Source organism: Labeo rohita, chromosome 14 (genome assembly GCF_022985175.1).
Source record: "Labeo rohita strain BAU-BD-2019 chromosome 14, IGBB_LRoh.1.0, whole genome shotgun sequence".
Taxonomy (NCBI): domain Eukaryota; kingdom Metazoa; phylum Chordata; class Actinopteri; order Cypriniformes; family Cyprinidae; genus Labeo; species Labeo rohita.
Genome location: NC_066882.1, coordinates 22,422,065 through 22,442,808, shown reverse-complemented (window position 1 = coordinate 22,442,808; position 20,744 = coordinate 22,422,065). Strand labels below are relative to the sequence as shown.

Genomic DNA, 20,744 nt, shown 5'->3' with positions numbered 1-20,744 from the left:
ACGTTTTTTCTGTGGATTAGACACCATAAATTAGCAGAACAACATATTTAGTAGTGCAATCAGTGCTGTTGTTTACATCCGAGTATCTCCAATATGGCCGGGCAACTGACCAAACCGTGACGTATAGTGCAAACCCTCTATATGGATGTGCCATAACTCAAGGATTTGTCATAATAACCAAAGGATTTAGTATAGTTAGTATGTTTTTTTTTTTTTCATTGCTGATGTAGTATGTATGAATCTTTCTTTTATACATTTTTTACTGGCCAGATAATTTCAAATGAGCAAAAACACGCCAATTATCCATATAACACCTGCTGAAAAACCTGTTGCACACAATCTGCTATATTCCTTTTGTCGTCATATTGACAGCTTATATATTTAGTGTTTTTTGCTTTGTTTTGTTTTTTTTTCTGTGAAATCTTTACTAAAGTTTATATTGTTATTAATATTTAATGAAAAACATTTCCTGGACTGAAACAGCTTGAGGTTATTTGATCATTCATACTTTTTTTTAAAAATAAAAAATAGTGTTAAAATGTGAGTAGCATTTAAATATCATCTTACTAAGAAGTTATCGGGAGAAATGGAGCGACAAGTATTTTTTATATGCATGTCATACAGGTAGTCTGTTATACTGCTAAAAAAAATAAATAAATCAAATTAATTTGCATGCCAATTAGAATTTCATCTTATTTTTTGGCCAATTGCACATTTTTGCTCAGTTTGGCCTTGGAATGAAATTGAAAGTTGAAAAGTTTTTTCCCCCTCAGTTATGAACTTCTTATTCTCACTTAAAGGAGAACTCCACTTCCAGAATAACAATTTACAAATAATTTACTCACCCCTTTGTCATCCAAGATGTTCATGTTTTTCTTTCTTCAGTCGTAAAGAAATAATGTTTTTTTGAGGAAAACATTTCAGGATTTTTCTTCATATAATGGACTGATATGGTGCCACGATTTTGAACTTCCAAAATGAAATGAATGCAGAGAAAGAAGGGTCTTATGTAGCATAACAATCGGTTATTTTAATACAAATAATACAATTTATATACTTTTTAATGCCAAACACTCGTCTTGTCTTACTCTGCTTGGACTGTTTTTGTTCCGGGTCATGACAGTTAGGGTATGTCGAAAACATCTCATGTTCTCCCTCAACTTCAAAATCGTCCTGTTTTGCTTTTTTTTTTGTTAAGGGTGTTCGATCTTCTTTGCATGTTCACATTGCAAAGACTGTACTTCTGCAGCGATGCAGGATGATTTTGAAATGATTTTTGAAGTTGAGGGAGAAAATACAATCAGATTTTTTCGACATACACAGACTGTCTTGAGTCAGAATACACAGAGTTCATGGAGAGAAAGACAAAACGAGCATTTGAGATTTAAAAGTATTAAAATTGTAATTTTTTAATGAAAATAACAGATTGTTTCGCTAGATAAGACCCTTCTTCCTCTGCGGGATCATTTACAACCGCATTTGGGATCGTTTGAAGTCGCATTTAAACTGCATTTTGGAAGTTCAAAATCGTGGCACCATATCAGTCCATTATATGGAGAAAAATGCTGAAATGTTTTCCTCAAAAAACAATTTCTTTACGACTGAAAAAAGAAAGACATGAACATCCTGGATGACAAGGGGGTGAGTACATTACATGTGAATCTTTGTTTTGGAAGTGGACTTCTCCTTTAAATGTTCAATTGCTAAAAAACTAGACTATTCTGATTATTATTTCATGTAAGGCTTTATATTAATATTTTGTATTTTGTATTATGATTTCAGTCCTCAAATATTTTCCCATCTTCTCGCTTTCACAGAAATGTTTTCGCAGACCTGTATCTCTTTCTGGAAGAGAACCAGCTATCTGAGTTTCACAAATGCAGATGAGCAGATCAGCCATTTAGATGTGTCAGTAAACCTACAGGTATATCAGATGTTTTTTTGTGCATTGCTTTACTGTGGTGATGCTCTTGACGGCCAACATTTGGTAGAGATTGTTCCACGGATGCTATAAAAAAAAGCCTTATTATGTTACATTAAATAGTATAGTGAGTGTCCCATAGTACTCTATTCTTTTCTTGATAACAAGACATGCTGGGCTTCATAGAATTCTTGAAGGATTAGACACATAGATAGCCATCACTGCATCTAAAGATAAAAATACACATGTCAATGCAGTCTATTTTCAGCCAAGATCAAGACATTTCATTCAAGATTTTGAGAAAAAAGATTGGCAAATGGTTTCTACAACTTGGATCAGATGGCAAATGGAGCTGTCAAAGATTACGTGACTATTGTATGCTCAGCCTAAACCCCATTGTTGTTTTTGTTTATGTTTGTGAAAATGAAGTGTGGTGGCTCTTTGAACCGTTGGACATCTGTTGTAATCTGAAATCGCAGACTTATTATGAAAGCGTGGAGGCCATATAGGTCATATTGGTTTGTAGCGTCTGTGAGATAAACAGGAGCCTGTCTAGGAACAATGAGCGAGATAGGAAGTGTGATACTTTAACCTCTCGCTTCTCGCTCATCTTGTGTGGCAACATTTTATTGGACAAGGTGAGGGCCCTGAGGTAGATAGGGCAAAAAAACATAAAGGCGCAAAAGGAGAAAGAGAGGCTTGGAGCACCTGTGGCCAAACACAATAGAGAGTTTCGAAAACAGAGGCCGAAAGGAATTTCAGCAAAATGAGCCAAGTCACGTCGCAATGGTAGCATAGACAGGAAGATGAAAGGGACTGGAAGACTGACAGAGGAAATGAGGGTAGGAGAGGCGTCACCGCAGCAACCGACTCACACTGACAGGATCTTAACCAGGCGAGATGGCATCAAACTTGGCTAAACACACAGGGAGTGTCATTGTCAAATTGTTGTTTTGCTTATGGTATAAATCTGAAAGCTTTATAAGAGAAGAGAACATATAAACAAAGAGGTTTGATCAACACTATGTAAATTAAACAAAATAACGGTGCATTTTCCAAAAAAATTATAAACATTTCCTCTCAACACAAAACACAATGCGTAATTCAAAATACAGGTAAAACGCCTGTAAAAAGACTTTTCTACATTACATTACTTAATATATCATACTTTATTTGAAGATTTTATTTTCAAAAACAGATAACTCAGTTTTTTAATTTTTAAAAAAAAATATTTTTTTTTTATTATTATTTTATTATTTTATTATTATTATGTTGCCATGTTTTTATTGTGTTAGTTAGCTGTATTTTTTAGTTATTTTTACTTTATATCAAAATAACCCAACTTTTGAACATTTAAAAAATATTTTTGCAAATAAACTCTTCATTTAAATTCCATTGAAATCTAGTATTTTAAGTTTAGAAATCTAACATTCAAAGCTTTAGTATTGGTAAGATTTTTAAAAATGTTTTTGAAAGTGTACATCATAATTATACTTTATACTTTATTAGTATAGCAGTAAAATTGTGAAACATTATGGCAATTTAAAATTACACTTTTTTTATTATTATAAAAAAGATTTTTATAAAAAAAAAGATAAGACATTTTTTAATATATTTTAAAGTGTAATTTATTTTACTTTTTTGTTGTTGTTGTATATTACTCCAGTCTTAATTGTCACAAGATCATTCTATGCTGATTTACTGTTTTAACTATTATCAGTTATCAATTATTAATAATGATTCTTAGGTAACACTTTACAGTAAGGTTCCATTAGTTAATGTATTAACTAATATGAATAAACAATGAATAATAATTTTATTACAGTATTTATTAATCTTTGTTCATGTTAGTTAATGAAAATACAGTCTTCCATTGTTAGTTCATGTTAATTCACAGTGCATTAACTAATGTTAACAAGCACAACTTTTGATTTTAATAATGCATTGGTAAATGCTGAAATTAACTACGATTGATAAATCCTGTAGAAGTATTGTTCATTCTTAGTTAACTAAAGTAGTTAACTGATAAACCTTATCCCTTTAACTGTCACTCCTATGTTTGAACACAGACATAAAAATGCACTATCCCGACTTTTTATAGAATTTTTAGAATTCATGAATGAAAATATTTTGTAATATGATTTTGATGTACATTTTCCGTCGTAATGCAATGTCTGATTTTAAAATGCCTTTCAAAGGATGAATTTTGAGATTTTAAGCTTTCAGTTGATATATAATTTCTTATGATTTCTAAAGCGTGAGTAAAAAAGCAACGAAGAAAGTCTTCTGTGACAAAGGTCAGAACTCATGTTATGATGTAGATTTTTTTAAGTTGCACTCTTGACATATATTCATCTTTTACTTTTCCTACATAATTTGTAACACAAAAATATGGTAAAATATCTATTTAGGAGTCTTAGACCTTTCCAACGATGTAGTTTGTTATGATTAAATTAGGATGTATTTGTAATATGATGAAGTAAACTAAGGCAAGGGGAACAGTTAAAGGGTTATTGTAAAGTGTTACTGATTCTTGTTATCATCAATGTGGAAAACAGTTTTACTGCTTAATATTTTTGTTGAAACTGTGAATTTTTTGGGATTTTTTATTTTATTTTACTTTATGAATAGGAAGTTCAATCAGTATTTATTTAAAAACAGAAATATTTTGTAACATTCTAAATGTCTTTACAGTTACTTTCTATCATTTTAATGTGTATTTACTGATTTTTTATTTTTTTTTTTTTTTTAAATCCACCCAAAAAGTATATATTACTAGAAGGTTAAATAAAGATGCTACTTCTACTTCATCTGACTTTGATTTGGTCAGATTCATTCAATCATATTAAATTTTATTTTTAGCTTCAACAAAACTAGTTTACTCATTTAGACGTCACAACACAAAATGCATTTTTAGGTTACCTGAAACAACATTTTATCAAAAAATCTATAAAAATGTTTCACTTGAATGTCTTCATGAATTTCAGAAACGCTTTGCAAGATTTTAATACGTTTAATTCGCTTGCCCGAGAGCAAACTTGAAAATGATTACGCATAATGAATTTCAAAACAGGCCAATCACACGAATCCAGCAGAATTATTGTTTGCGCTGAAAGATGCTTGTTTTCCAGCTGCGTTCCCAGTCTGTGGTTTGTGCAACTGCTGGTTCTTTTCTGTAAGCCACAGGCTGTAGAGCGCCATAATCAGTTTAGTGCTTTAGCATTTCCTGGGAGATGCAGTCGTGTGTAGAACAGAATGTAAAGGCTCATTTACTTCGAATAAAACTGCTATGATTCCACGTCCCCTCCCACCGTTACGTGAATATCACTCTACTGTGGTAACCAATGAGGAAACTGCTGTTTTGACTGCTGTCTTGGCTCACAGAGATCCCATCAGTTGTTTACGCCCCTACGGTGTCTGGGTGGACATGGGTGATGAATGCTTTCAAAATACATGTCAAGGACTTGTTTTTGTATACAAACTGTACTCGCAGGTTCTCACCAGCAGGTTTTTACAAGCTGACAATGAATGATGATTTGGGATAAATATAGGTAATACAACTCATATAGGTAGTTTTTTTTTTTTTATCATTGTTAAAATAAGCCATTTGTTGTTTAAGTATTTTCCACCGAAAAAGGGAGTGGAACTATCAAAACGTTCCGTTTTAGAATCCCAATCAGACCAGTATGGCAACATTGGCTCAAATTGCATGAGTTTACACTCTTCTAAAATTTCCAGCAGGGTGTTTTCACAGCAGTACCAAAGAAGAACCATTTTTGGTTCCCCAAAGAACCTTTCAGTGAATAAAAGAACCGTTTTCCACTATAAAGAACCCTGCTGTGCAATAGAAGGATTCCATGGGTGTTAAAGGTTCTTTATGGAACCATCAATGCCCATTTTTAAGAGTGTAGTACAAATTAATTTTGCAGAGGATCAAACAGAAGTCTTAGAAGTCACAATTCTTTTTAATATAAAACACCTTTAAACGTCACGTCATGAAGAATCCAGAGAGAGCCTCCATAATTGCTTCCAAAGTGCGTTTTAGGAAAGACTCCAGCTTTACAGAACTAAGTTTTTAGTCCATCTCTTCATACAGGAAATGTAGAGAACATGCATCACAAACACATCTTACAAAGTCCAAAGGAAAAAAACAAACAAAACACAAATAAAAAGAACAAGAATGAACGAGTCTGGGGTTGAGTCAGTCTCCTTGATGCCAAATGGCACGTAGACAAACAGCCGTCTTGATGGGTGAAATTCATCAGACAGCTTTGCGGTTTGGGGTTGGAAAGGACAAAGCCCCTCCCTCTCTTAGATGGGTAGCTGAAGAAAGAGGAACGAGAATGTAGCGTAAGGGACGAGCAAATGACCAGTCAGATTCAGGTGGGAATGAAAATGTGAACTTGGTGTGCTTGTGTTTGTTGTGATTCCACTTTAACTGGAAATACATTAGGTTTTGTTCCATGCCGAGACTTAAATATGCATGTTTGTGAAAAACGATAAACAAATACACAAAAATACAGTTCGGTTTAATCTGTCTTTCTACTGGCTTTTATCGCAATCTTTCCACATATGAGTGGAAAAGATGTTTTAGCACAGCTAGATCTCTTCTACCATCTCACAAAAAAACCATACGGCTTCGTACAGATGCTCGTCCACGTGAGAATGTCAGAGATCCGGCTAAATTCTAATTGGCGTCTTATAAAATCCTGTCTCAATTAACTAGCTCACATGAGAGTTGTGGGTCAGACCACAGATGCGACTGAGGTGACGGACGTCACCTTGTTGTCTTCCGCCCAAGGCTGTAAGTTCTGCAGGGCGTAAAGCGAGGAGTTGTGTAGGCAGAGAGGGTCTTGTTGGAGCGGCTGACTCAGGGTCTTCTGAAAGGCCTCCTGTTGGAGCTGCAGCATCAGACGGTTGGCTTGCTGTCGCTCAGCCTCTCTCTCCTCGGCGGTCTGCCTCCTGTCATCAGAGACGTATGATTGAAGTCAACATGATGTGCAGTGACAGAGACCCTTTTCAAATACAAAAGCGGATTATGTCAACTAACGTGTTTATCTGGTGCAGGTCCTAGGCTGGTTTTAATTACCTTGGGAGATCTGAGCTCTCCGCATACACAAAAGAGACGCCGTGCCTTTGTAAAAAATAACAATGTGTGCGTTATGAGTAAAGTCAGTTTGAATGAAACACGTGAATGTTAATGGTTCTGTACGTTTAATAATGCCTTGGATGTACACATGAGAAGCCTATTGGAGCTGTCGGCGTAAAGGTGTGAATATTATTATCTAACAGTACATGACAAAACAATGAATAGTTTTGAATAGCTAGTTTATTGGTACGGGGAACTCATATGCACTTTGATAGATCAAATATGATTAATCCTTCTACCAGCTGCATTAGCAAAAATGAAAATTTTACCATCATTTACTCAACCTCATGTCATTTGTCTTTGTGTTTTCCATTGCATGGAGAAAAAAAAACTGCATAAAGACAGATTTTTGGGGTGAACTGTCATTTTAACATCACATTCACCAAAAGTTTATTACATTTGAATAAAGAAAAGTCTAACTTTACCCCTTTTCCATGGTTGGAAGGCACAACTAGGAAGAAAATGAATCATTTCGATTAATTAGTTGATTTTATTTTATTTTATTGATTTTGTTTACTTATTTTTTGCAGTATTTTAGAGAAAAAAAAGCATTTTTATGAGATGCTTATTAGGGTAATTTGTCATTTAAATGCAAATATGTCTTCTTTTTTATTTTTTAATAAATTAAATTACATTTGAACTGCAAATTACTTGTAATGCCCTGTTTTGTTATTTTATCACATTTAAAATTATGATAACACTTTACAATAAGGTGTCATTGGTTAACATTAGTTAATGTATTTACTAACATAAACATTGAACGACATTTATTACCGTATTTATTGATCTTTGTTAATATTAGTTCATAAAAATACAGTTGTTCATTATTAGTTCATGTTAGTTCAGTGCATTAACTAATGTTAACACATGACACCTTATTGTAAAGTTTTACCATTATTTTAAATGTGGTAATTGGTAATTATTTAATTTATTTCGAGAAAAACCTGACATATTTGCATTTAAATTACAAATTAACCTAATAAGCATCTCAAAAAATATACTAAAAATATAAATAATATAAATAAAATCACCTAATTAATCAAAATGATTCATTTTCTTCCTAGCTGTGCCTTCCAACCATGGAAAAGGGGAAAAAATAGACTTTTCTTTATACAGATTAAATACATTAAAATGCTATTTTTCTTTAAAAAAAAAAAAAAAACTTTTATTGTTGCAAAAAATACTTGTGATTTTAATCATGCATTAGTAAATGCTGAAATTAATACTAACTACATTAATAAATTAATACTAACTACATATATTACTAAATGCTGTGGAAGTATTGTTCATTCTTGGTTCAGAATGAACATTCTTAGTATCTTATTGTAGTGTTACCAAAATGATAAATGGTTCAGTGATCACTGTGCAAACAGAAACGGCTAGAAACAAATGAGTGCTGCATTTCACTCCAGGTTTTGTGATGTATAATATTCGACTGTAGTCTGGAGACGTTTTGAGAATGAAGGATGTATTTGTGTGTCGATCGTACGGGTAACAAGCCTGTGATCAAATGAGCCAAGTGCAATCACATTACTGTGATGCATTTAGCTGTGACGTGTGGCTAATGGAGGTCGGGCGGCAGGTATGGAGCAACGATTTGGACCCTCATGGTGGACGGATTTTGTCATGGAGGATGAAGTCATTAGACTGCATGATTTCATGCATTCATGACATTTGAATTCATTTTGAAGTAAATTGATTCGTGTTGCTACCGATAGTTTGGTTGGTGTCCAGCCGTGAGGTAAGATTTACCAGAATTTCATTCCTAAGAGGCCATCTGAAAGCAAGTGACCGCGCTAATGAATGTTTCCCAGCAGCTTTCAGCAGATACAGATAATTGCTGAATTAAGTTGAGCTCCATAAATATTGATGAGTAGGCATACTGAAACAACCATAATAAATTTTTATTTGTTAAAGGCCATGACTCAGCTTCATTATAAATAAATCACCTTCGGCCAGCTCTCCTCTGCCTATTGCAGCCTGTTGGTAAAACCAAAGGTAAGTAAGCCTGCTCTTAATTAGATTGGGCACTTATTTGCTCCAAAAGAGCCAACAGCAAAAGGTTGAGTAGATTATGGAGAAAGGATGGACATGCTCTCAATTATTCAGAAGTATAGGTTCAGTACTGCATGGCCAGCAAGTTTCCACAGAGCCTTTTAAGAGCTTGAACGTTTATGCTTGGTCAAGGCAATTGGTGTCCAATGTAAAATAAATAAACAATAAAACGCAAACCTCTGCAATTTACACTAGTGTTTTTCCACTAGGCCCTAAATGCCCTCTTCACTTACGCTCATTTCTGACTAAATAAGCTGCTATTGGGAAATATATCTAATCAGGTATTGGCAACAAAAAATCATTTGAAAGCACTGGATTCAAATGTAATTTAGATAGTCTAATTAATATAGCTTATATATAGGCCTATATAGCTATTGTTGTCGATTCTTGACCGCGAGGTCGGGTTTAAAAATCATACATTTTAAATCGTATGTATTTTTACTCACCTCCATTTTGTTCTTCTGTTTTGAAACCAGGTTTTGACCTGAGCGTCTGTCATCTTCAAGGCCTTGGCGAGCGTGGCGCGCTCCGCGGACGCCAGATACTTCTGCCGGTGGAAGCGTTTCTCCAGCTCACAGATCTGTACGCGGCTGAACGACGTGCGGGGCTTTTTCCGTTTCGGTGGAGTTCGGTTCTGGTACGGATGACCGATCCGCCGTGTCACGGAGAATGGTGAAAGAGCAGCTGAAAAAAAAACAGGATTTAGGCGTGAGTGTGGGTGAAAAATATTTGCATTCAGTAACACTGAAAATAATAGGCATAACATTCACGAAGAGCCATTAAATAATGCTTTAAATAGAATGACATAATTCGGAAATTTATATCAAAATCATTTTATATAGGCTACACATGACGATTTCTGAAAAAATGAACGTTATTGCAAAGATTTCATTTCCAATGTCTTGTACTTTTGGCATCAGGTAGACTGTAGTAACAGTTAAAGTAAATTCTTGGTCATTAGGGCAGAAACAAACAACTCCATGAGGGTTATTTCTGATGCGAGGGTATGCATGTGTATATTTTGGAATATGTGACCATGGACCACAAAACCAGTCTTATGTTGCACGGGTATATTTGTAGCAATAGCCAAAAATACATCGGATGGGTTAAATATATCGATTTTTCTTTTATGCCAAAAATCATTAGGATATTAAGTAAAGATCATGTTCCATAAAGATATTTTGTAAATTTCCTACCGTAAATATACCAAAACGTAGTTTTTGATTACTAATATACATTGCTATGAACTTCATTTGGACAAGTTTAAAGGCGATTGTCTTTTGATTTTTTTTTTTTTTTTTTTTTTTTTTTTTTTTTTTTTTTTTTGGCACCCTCAGATTCCAGATTTTCAAATAGTTGCATCTCGAACAAATATTGTCCTTTCCTAACAAACCATACATCAACGGAAAGCTTATCTATTCAGCTTTCGTATGATGTATAAATCTCAATTTCGAAAAATGTACACTTATGACTGGTTTTGTGGTCCAGGGTCACATATGTATTTGATTTGATAAATAAAATCATCAAAATGAATAGTATTGATGCGGGATATTTCGACGCACATTTAGAACTTGAAATATGTTTTAAACAATACACTAAAGGGTCTCTTTTTATATTAGGTGGCCTTAACTACTATGTAATTACTTTTAAAATAATTATTTAATACAATGCACTTATTGTGTACATGCATGTTTTTACATGTACATTTGTACTTATATTTGCAAAAAATACCTGCATGTAACTACATCTTTAATTAATTTTTATAATTACATATTATAGTTATACTGTTGACCTATCCTTTACACCTTAACCCACCATTTACCTACCCATGCCACCAAACCTGTCCTTAACCTTACCCGTATTCCACCTCAATAGCGGCAAAAGTGTTTTGCAATACAATATGAACACAATAAGTGCATTGTACTTATTTATTTAGGCTATGCAAGTACACAGTAGTTAAGGCAATAGTATAAAGTGGGATGTTTTTTGTGATTTGTATTTGTGATTCGTATTCCTGAACAGAACAAAGTGTTCGTTTGCTATTACCTCAGTCAAACACGAATTTTGTTATTGAGGGTATATTTTAAGCCTAAAAAAGGGTGATGTCCATCACCCTTAACCTCAGCACATACATGGACAAATTGCATTTCAGGTTTATATCACACAAAGTGCTAGCAGCAGTTGAACTCATACTCATTTCTCATTCAGCCCTTCTGTATTGTTTATCCATTATTCATGGTTTTACAACAGAGGTCTTGATTGTTGCATTCAGAATTCTTTGTATCTTTTTGAATTTCTTTCACCTTTCCCCTCCTTCCTGTTTTTTCGTCCCCCTTTCTTTCTTTGTAGAAGCAGCTGTGAATAACTGATGTGAACGCTTTGGCACCTCTAGATGCATGTGAGCCTGCCTTGACACTATGTGACTTTAAAAGTACATAAGGATTAAAGCAAATAGCTTTGCTAAGAGTATATGAGGACTGTATCAACTTGTGTTTTGTAAAACTATATTTCCGAAACAATGTTTTGGAGTCCTTATCCAGCCCACAAACGATTCATAGACATGGCGAAACCTTTCAACTAAAGGGTAACATACTGGAATCCAGTCAAGGCCTCTTAATGGTGGTTAGGAGTCTAACCATCATGATATTTTGGTGACAGTGTTTGCTGTCCTAATGTGTTAGGCAGGACAGTGTTTGTGCACCTGAATGAAACAGAAGACTTCATAAATTAAGCACATGTCACCCTTTGCTATTTATTGTGCACAGTGGTGTTAATTCACAGTTAATTAGCAGTTTGTGGCAAACTGTCATCACTATTTGGTGAATACAAATAAGTATGTACACATGCAAAATTAAGAGGACCAAATGTAATATAAGAATCAATCACTGGAAAAACTCATGTGTCAGCCACTAATATGAACTGTGCCCCTCACATATGGTAGTTACATCCTGAATATAAATGTCTGTTAATTTATCGCTATGTTATTATATACTAATAACATATGATTTGTGCCTAATATGTTCTGCAAAACTATAAATTAAAAAAATAATGTTTTTCCTGTGTATTAAACAGATGTAATTTTGTTGAAAATAAAATGTAAAACAGAGAAATTAGCAAAATATTATATTGCATAATTTATACAATATCTTCAGTAGTTTGACCATTTTAAAATGAGAAAATGAAATTAAGGAAATGGACCAGAACAAGAAAATAACTGGAAAACGCTGGACACTTAACTGTGTAAAAACCTGTTTTAAATTGAGTATACCAATAGAGTGACCTTCGCTCAGTGTGTTTTTGTCGATGAACTTGGGTTTTGCAATGGTTGGCTAGTCATGTGTGAAGACAGAGAGCCAGTTTTCTGTTTGGCAGGTTGGAGTTCATGATAATACCATGTTGGAGATCTGTAAATGTCTGTTCTTGGCTACTCAACTACATTCATTCACGTCTTTGTGTAATTCAAGATTCGTCGGTGGCCCTCAGAAGAACTTCTCAACAGTTCACACTAGTCACGCTGGGATTCCTCCAGGTCTGACATGAGGTCAGCCTGACATTGAATCTGTTTTGGACAACCTCAGAGATGCAACTTTATTTTATCGTTGTAACTGAAAGTTTGAAAAAAAAAAGTGTCATGATTTTATTTATTTAGATATTTTATTTTGATCTAATGCAGAGATCATTAGTTTATTTGTCAGATTTTATTAGACAAGCAAGTAAAAAGGCTTCTGATTGGATTAAGCGCATAGACTCTTCATTCCTTTGCGTAATTAGATTTGATTGCTTTTAATTAAAGCCCTGATCTTGAGTGACAGGCGGCACGCGTCATCATCACTTAAGCACAAGGGTAATGATTCTAAAACGTTTGACATCGAAATTCTAAAGAGTAATTAATTCATTTGTCTATTTAAAATATATATTAAATGATACACTTAGTTTACGCCTCCGTAGTTACGGTGAATTTTTTTTTTCGACGTGATCACACCTTTCTTTCTTTGTTACTATAAGTCAGGTGTGCAGATTGCAGAACGAACTAATAACACATTTCCCAGAAACACACCTCCGCAGATACATATGTGGGTCAAATGGAAACAAAAACAATCCCCGTATTCAGTCTCGACAGCGGAGGGAATTCTAAATGATAAGTCTGTGTAATAAAATTTATGGTGAGCACATCAAAAAATCAAAGCTTGCCTTAGAGAATATGCGGCCAGTAATAAAATCAGTTATACGTGATATCACCTTCATGCGACAGCGCCTGCCTTTCCCATTGCGCATATTACCTTTGTAGAAATCTAATAAATATACATGTAATGGATTCAAAGCGCGATATTGAAATATAACATGGGCATTTGTCGCTATTTACGCGCACTGAGGCAAAACAGAATGTGCCTTTAAATTTCCCCTCATGCTGGGAATTGAAATATCGAATAAAATAAAATAATTGTCAGGAAAAGCCATAAACCGTCCGCTCGAGAGGCTCGTCCTCCCTTCAGACACTGTCACCATGGCTACACCGCCTCGTCTCAGTTTCATAATCATTTGTATTTATGGGTGGGAAAGATCATTATTGTCATTTCAGATAGAGGGGCATCCACATGCAATTTCATTTTCCAATTTCTCCAAGGCCAGTGATATCAGATTACGACCATCACCTGCCCCTTGTTGTGATGCAGCTGGACCCAACAGCCCCCACCAGCAGCCGTAATACAAATAAATTTACCTATTGATGAATATACTGTTATACGAATCAGTGCAAGCGACTGAGTCTTCTAGAGCAAGCGCCGAAACAAATACAGACTGTTTGAATTGCGTTTTTCTAGTGTCAGTGCCAATTCTGGTATTTGAAAATGGTCATTTATAATATTAATTTTAATTCCAGAATTATATATATATATATATATATATATATATATATATATATATATATATACATAGCAGTGCTGTTGAACAGAACAGAAAAGCCGTGCATAAAGGCCGTTATCATCACCGGGGCACCTGTGTTTATTGACTGGAGGGCGGCTGATCTGTTTATGCATTTCTGGATTTTTATAAACTTGCAAACTGCCAAGGAGTCAATTAACAAAAAAACATGTGGTATAGCCTTTCATCGCCTCCCAATCTGGCATGATATGTCCGGACTGCAGTGCATATCGAGTCTCAGGCCTGTCCGTGCACCTATACGCGCCGTGACACTTGTGGTGAAATGCAGACATGCAATTCAAGCTGACAGAGAAAATAGTTGGAAAAAGAGAAACCTATTTCAGACAGGCATCGTGACTTGTGCATTATGCCTAATAAGTGGCTCTGGTTCCTTTCGATTACTGGGAGAGAGGCAGAGAGGCAGGAAAATTAATTATAATGCTTACAGTACTTTTATAGATTGTAATGCTATAATAATTTAATATAAATATCAGGAAATTGAAAAGACAGTCTTAGAGGTGTTTGATGCAAATTCAGATTATTTTTACGTCGGTTTAATTAATGTTCTTTATATTTGTGGATATATTTATTTTTTATAATGTTTATACTTAAATGTACAGTATTAAACATACATATAATTTCGTTTAAAAATCTGAAATATGTTTTGCCTTACCTTGGATCCAGCGCCATTCAGAGGCACGGAAGAGATAAAATATAATAAACGAGTGGCCCAAAGTGACTATGAGTAAAATTGATAAGCATATTTACAAAAGAGCTTTTGCAGTTGACATATCATTCTCTCATTTGAATAATTAATGAGAATAGAGCGGAATTCTGAATATTTAATGCGCAGAAATCCATAATTCTTCTTCATTTTCATCTCACTATGAGTGACGTCATTTGAAGACGCGAACTGCCCGAATGGAAAACGGAGGAGGATGTTACGGCTACAGGCGAGACGCAAATAATGTGATGCATGCATATATTTTCTTATTCATTATTTGGAATTTATTTAATAAAATATACACTAAAACGTATATATTAAAAGAGCATTCATATAATAACATATTATAGTTGTTTCATTTTCTGTAGTCATGGACAGGCCAGGCTATTATTTTAGAAACGCATGCTTTTTTTTTTTTTTTTTTTTTTTGATCCCACTTGGAATTGGTATCCAAAATCGTCCTCTGTTGGATCTCTATTGGTATTACGTTTTGCGTAGATTAAAACGATTTGTCAACATGCCATTACGCATCACTACTGGCTGTGACAACATTTAGCTCCCTGCAACCACTGTATCATAATTCATTTGTCCTAAAGGCCCAGAGAGACAGTAGCTCAAGAATACAGACGTGACTTGGTGTCATAAAACCATTCCACAAGAAACTGTGATTTTGAAAGCCACTGTGTTTTTATGAGCAATACACGCCGTATAATATCCACAGGCCGAGATGATGTTAGCTCTACTGTGCGCCTGAGTTCAATGCAACATCATGGCCTCTCTCAGAAATGAATTATTGTTCTGGTTTAAAAGACTGTCTAGTGTTACTCCTCAATTTTCAGATGTTTCGAGGGGTAAAGCTTGTCGAGTGTTTTAAGGATTTCCGATGTTAATTCAAGCACAATGTAGACATGTTAGACATCAGGTTTTTTTAAGCAGAGAAAAGGAAAGGAAAAACGTCAACTTAAATATAAACACCTAATAATGGCAATAAAATATAACCCTCTAGACTAAAACAAAAACATTTATTTTAGAATAAAACTCATTTGGCTTTAAAAAACAACAACAACAACAACAAAAAATTATAATCGTAAAAATTATATAGGCCTATTAAATATTTTTTCATATACAAAATTATTATATTACTGCATTTAAACGTGAATGATACATTTCAGTTGTAAAATGAATCGCTTATTGTATTCCTTATTTGTAAGTTGCTTTGGTTAAAAACTTCTCCTAAATAAATGTAAATGTAAAAGACCGTAGTACCAAAAAAAATACTATTTCTTTAAGAAACGGCACAGAGTCAAAAATATTTCAGTAGAAATAAAATAACTTTTTAAAAAAAGAATAAAATTTATTCTTGCAATCTTGAGACTTACTTTTCTATTTCAAAAAGTAAGAGTGCAAGTAATTTCGATACAAAAATGCCGTAGCAGTTTATTTATTTATTTATTTATTTTTATGTATTTATTTTTGTAAGTTTGTTTAGCAAAATTCATTATGAAATGTATTCTGCTATGATGTATGTAGAATGTTGTTTTTAATTTATAGATTTTAATTTATAGAAAATCAATTTACGTTTAATCAGCTTTTTATTAAAATCTCTTTGTGTAAAAAAAAAAAAAAAAAAAAAAAAAAAAATCCCGTTCCGAGCTAATGAACCAATTTTCTCATTGTTAGCAGATAACGTTGACCTGAATCGTCCGTCTTTGTTGATGTTGGTCATAATTATACCCGTTTTTCAAACATAAGCAAGCCTGTAAAGCTGCCCACTTTTGGCAGTGCTGTCAATATTTTCAAGTCTTACCGGTCAGCCGATCTTTTGCAAATCTTCTGCTGCTCTCCATCCAGGGGAACGTAAAGCTTGCTGGGCTGCCCATGCTGGGTACCGTGGGCACGGTGGGTATCCCTGCACCGATGCCCGGTGGATGGGCAGAAGTCGGCGGGTGAGGTGCGGGTGGCATGGGTCTGTGGGCCGGGACGCGGATAACACCACCTGCGTTCCCTGAGTTCACGTTAACGTTCATATTCATGCTCACATTCATGTTCATGTTTACGTTGTAGGAACCTGCCAGTCCCGCAGCCATCGAACAGGCCGGATTGTACACGCTGTTATAGCCGTTGGCATAGACGTTCGGTGCGAGCGCGTAGTCCGGGTCGCCGGTTCGGCTCGGCAGCATGCAGCTACTCGGCTGGTCCGAGCCATTGAGAATCTGGTCTATTCCAAAGCTGATGGGTTCGTGCTGCTGGTGGGTCTGGTTCACCTCTTCGATCCCCGTGTGCTCCATCGTCGCGGTTCTTTCTGTTACGCACAGCTTGGAAGGTTGCGATGTTTAATTCCTAAAACTTCAACGCAACACGATTTATTCCCAAAGGTACAGAATTTATTTTTAACAAACAAATATTCTTCCTTGAAGTGCTCAGAGCCCATGCAATCTTAAATCGCTGCCATACAGAAAAACAGAAATCACATTGACTCCTTCACGCATAATTCAGCATTATCCAACACTTTCTTGCATTGCGTCTGGCTCTTTTTCAGTTCCATGATGATGGCTAAAAAGCAGCTCGACAGTAGAAAGGGCTCCGCGCTTGCTGTTAAAATCCCGAAGTGATGAGTTGCCAAGTTGTAGCAAACAAACCTGACGCGTTTCTGGAGTGGTGCTGTACCTCAGAAAGGCGCACGGCCCAGACTTCAGCTCATCACTGTTATCTAAAGTGAAGTGTTAACTGTCCGATACGTGCATATTAATTGTCGTGAGCTGAAAATGTCCTGTTCACGCTCCTCTTGAAGTGATTTCGAGCAGGTGAGACAAACCCCTTCTGCCCAAACTCTGTCACTCGCTTCTCCATTGGCTCTTGCGCACTTCTGTGGAGACAATGCCTCGCGCCCGCACCCCTCTCTTAAAGAACCCGCTTCTGTTTTTCACCAGGGCTGTTGTGTTGTAGCTCCCGTTGAAAAATAAAATGTTTCATGTTTCTAGAATACAGAGCGATGTAGTGGAATTATTAAAAAAAAAAAAAATGTTGACATAAGTAGTTTTAAATAATCGTTAATTATTCTGGATTTTCTTTTATGTATAAGAATAAGCAGTGAAGCTTTGTGTGTGTGTGTGTGTGCGTTTTAAAAACATTAATATTTTGGAGAAAATAAAAACATTTGTATGCCAAATTAAAATCAGTGTGGTGTAACCCGCAGGAAGCCATTTTGTTGTCATGTGACAGGAAAAAAACAACTGTCACGACTGAGTCAAGGTCAATTTTATCACATAAAAATCACATTTTGACCTTTTTATATAAAGTCATATTGATAAACATAATATTTATTTAATATCTGTTTTGTCTTCATTTTTTAAACGTTTTTTTGTATTATACAGCTTAGCACAAAGTTTTTTTCAAGGTGCAAGTTATTTTATTATGTTTTATTTGATGCTTACGCCTATTACTATTATTTTTTTTTTACTCAATTTATTTTACAGCTTTTTTTAGTCATTACAATCAAACACTTATAGAATGTAGTATGGAGGCAAATCACCTGGGAATTCACCTTCACTGACTCTTCTAAGAAAGCGAATTGTCAAGTTAAAACACGCGAAATTTGAGCAGGAATACTATTGACATTAGGTTGTAATAATACTAATAATTAAAAGCAGGTTTCGTCCATTTAATGTTGTGAAAGATAACGCATCAAAATGACTTGTAACCCACAGGGCTGATGCTGTTAATTATCGCATGGAATAAAGGCCAAAATGTTTAGATCAATTGAGAAAAAAGCTCTTCAGGTTTTGTCAAGGGTACAGAAACATGCAGCTCTACACATGGCAATGCGTTTGCTTAATCAAATGAAACTGAATTTCATTGAAGTGCACTAGCCTTTGGGTGCGTAAAATAAAGGGTGAAGCCAGAGAAGCATCAGTTGCCTTTAGTGATGCAGAAGCCAGTGTGATTGGCGCAAATAATTTAACCTTTTTTCGCCCGAAGCTACAGTGGAAGATTCTCCGCTTTCAATTCAATAAAAATGAAAAATGGCGCATAATAAAACCTGAAAGCAAGGAAAACGAATTTAATATATCATCGTTTTATTACGTACTTATTTCAGCTTTCGCACGAATAAAAATATTTCTCCGCAGCACAAAGTGGCTAGAGGGAAGCATAAAAATCAATTTTCTGAATACAAAGCTGTATCAATAATAAGCGCTCTTGTGTGTGTCTCAATAGCAGAAAAACATGTTGTTGGTTCTCAATGATATCGAATAAAGCAACCAGGAGTCGTGGCTTTTTAACTGCAAGAGGTCGTGTTGTGCAACAACACCATCTCATACTTAGGCTAAAGGCCTATCAAAACCTTTTTTTTTTCCTCAGACATGAGAAAGATGATCATATACACATATCGTTGTGTTTCTAATCATTCACTGAAAACGTCTTTCTTTGGCGGAGTGATGATGGTGCTCAGACAGAGCTTTAGAGCACCACGGTTTTAAAGGCCCATCTGAGGTCATAACGATCAGACACGACTGAGTCTGTCTTCATCACGAGGCAGTTAAGAAATTAAGAACGAACTCAATCATAATTAACAGTCAAGATTAACTATTATTCCCTGGTTTTCATTTCCATGATTTCGCCCTAATGCCATTTTGTGTTCTATATACACATATGCAATTGTAGATCTAATTTCTTGCGCATTCATATTCCTCCAGCAGTTATTTTCCCTAAGATTGCTTTATTTTAACCACAGTTATTATCGGACTAAATGAACTGTGCTGAAAATATTTTAATTGCGTTTCTCTCTTGCTGTTATTGAGTTGAATTAAATTCCAGAAGCAAACGGTACCCCGCGTTCTCCAGTTGTTTTCGTCAGCACTGAATGTTAAATACAATTACATTTTCACGCGGAGGCAAAATATTATCTAATGGTTACTAATTGGTTTAAGTTGTAATTATTTTTAACACTAAGAAGCGCTCAAATTATTGAACCTGACAAACCGCGCCTACCCAACTCTTGTTTCATTTCATTAGGTGCAATGGAGTGTTTATTCTAAAATCCATCCAATTAATGTCCCGTTAAAACATTGCAATGTAGAATCAAGACAGAAATCGCTATTTTCAGATGAGAAATCTCAAATGCATGCAGGGATATTCTGAAAAAGAACAAAGTTCTAAGAATCACTGTCAGCGATTTTCTTTTGCTAACAATTTTTTTTGTAGCCGAGTGTGAGCGGCCATTTGTAAAATTTATGGGTCTGGCTTCCGATCTCATGACATCCATATTTTTAGCTGTACAAAACAGCTTGTTTTGCTTCTTGATATTGTAAATTGATGTGTCTTACCATGTTATTTTAATGTAGGCCTACTAACACTGGTTTGTAATGCAAACAGGTTTACCATAATGCACGTTAATTGTTATTCTTCTCCTTATCTCCCTATAGCGCATAATGAACCGGAAGTCTCACCCATAGGCTTACTTACACGTTAAAGAAAAAGATGGATGTTGTGATGTTGCCTTTTGTTGTGGTTGCCATGCTTACCTCCCCAAGCAAAGGCGGTTTGCTAGCTAAGCTAGTTAGCACACTCCGGCTAACATGGCATCTAACTTTTGTAAATACTGAAATGGCGTTTTATAACGCCTGTGTCTAAAACGAACCATTTGTTTATTTAGTTATTAATTGTTTACTTACATTAGTGCCTAAAGCTTTCTAAAATGGCCTTCCTACCGTGGTCTCCGGGTAGAAGCCTAATATAAAAGCCCTTATAGCTGGTTGCCCGCAGGCGATGTCTTGGCAAGGCTGTTGAGTGTATATAGGGTCATTGATAAATCGGAATCTCCAGGCGGTGCTGATAACAAAGTATAAAGACAAAGCGAAGACAAAAAGAATTTGTCACAGTTCGCCTTTCAACAGATTCGGTGACCCGCCGCCCTCCCGGGTGTAACCTGTTTCAGAGCGCTTTTGGAGATTTGCAAACAACTGCGATAGTGTTTG

General features: G+C 35.2%; 1 protein-coding gene across 3 annotated transcripts; it reads right to left on the bottom strand.

Moving 5' to 3' along the window:
• Positions 1 to 5,630: 5,630 nt before the first annotated feature.
• On the bottom strand, positions 5,631 to 17,578 carry tlx2 (T cell leukemia homeobox 2). Of its 3 annotated transcripts, XM_051127851.1 has the most exons (5): positions 16,577 to 17,578; positions 9,572 to 9,809; positions 7,011 to 7,055; positions 6,703 to 6,883; positions 5,631 to 6,244 (listed from the first exon to the last, which is right to left on the bottom strand). In XM_051127851.1, the coding sequence occupies exons 1-5, from the start codon at positions 17,055 to 17,057 to the stop codon at positions 6,233 to 6,235; spliced, it is 957 nt and encodes a 318-aa protein (XP_050983808.1). In that variant the 5' UTR covers positions 17,058 to 17,578; the 3' UTR covers positions 5,631 to 6,232. The 3 variants fall into 3 exon arrangements, with proteins under 3 accessions (XP_050983808.1, XP_050983807.1, XP_050983809.1); XM_051127850.1 differs by having other exon boundaries at positions 5,631 to 6,883; XM_051127852.1 differs by lacking the exon at positions 7,011 to 7,055 and having other exon boundaries at positions 5,631 to 6,883.
• Positions 17,579 to 20,744: the final 3,166 nt, after the last annotated feature.

Bases quoted from the DNA above. Each gene is read 5' to 3' on its own strand.
- tlx2 (XM_051127850.1), bottom strand. From the start codon at position 17,057: ATGGAGCACACGGGGATCGAAGAGGTGAACCAGACCCACCAGCAGCAC. The intron at 7,056-9,571 runs GTGAGTAAAAAT...TTTTTTACAAAG, and splicing joins AACAGAAGAACAAAATGGAG to GCACGGCGTCTCTTTTGTGT. The intron at 6,884-7,010 runs GTAATTAAAACC...CTCTGATGACAG, and splicing joins GAGAGCTCAGATCTCCCAAG to GAGGCAGACCGCCGAGGAGA.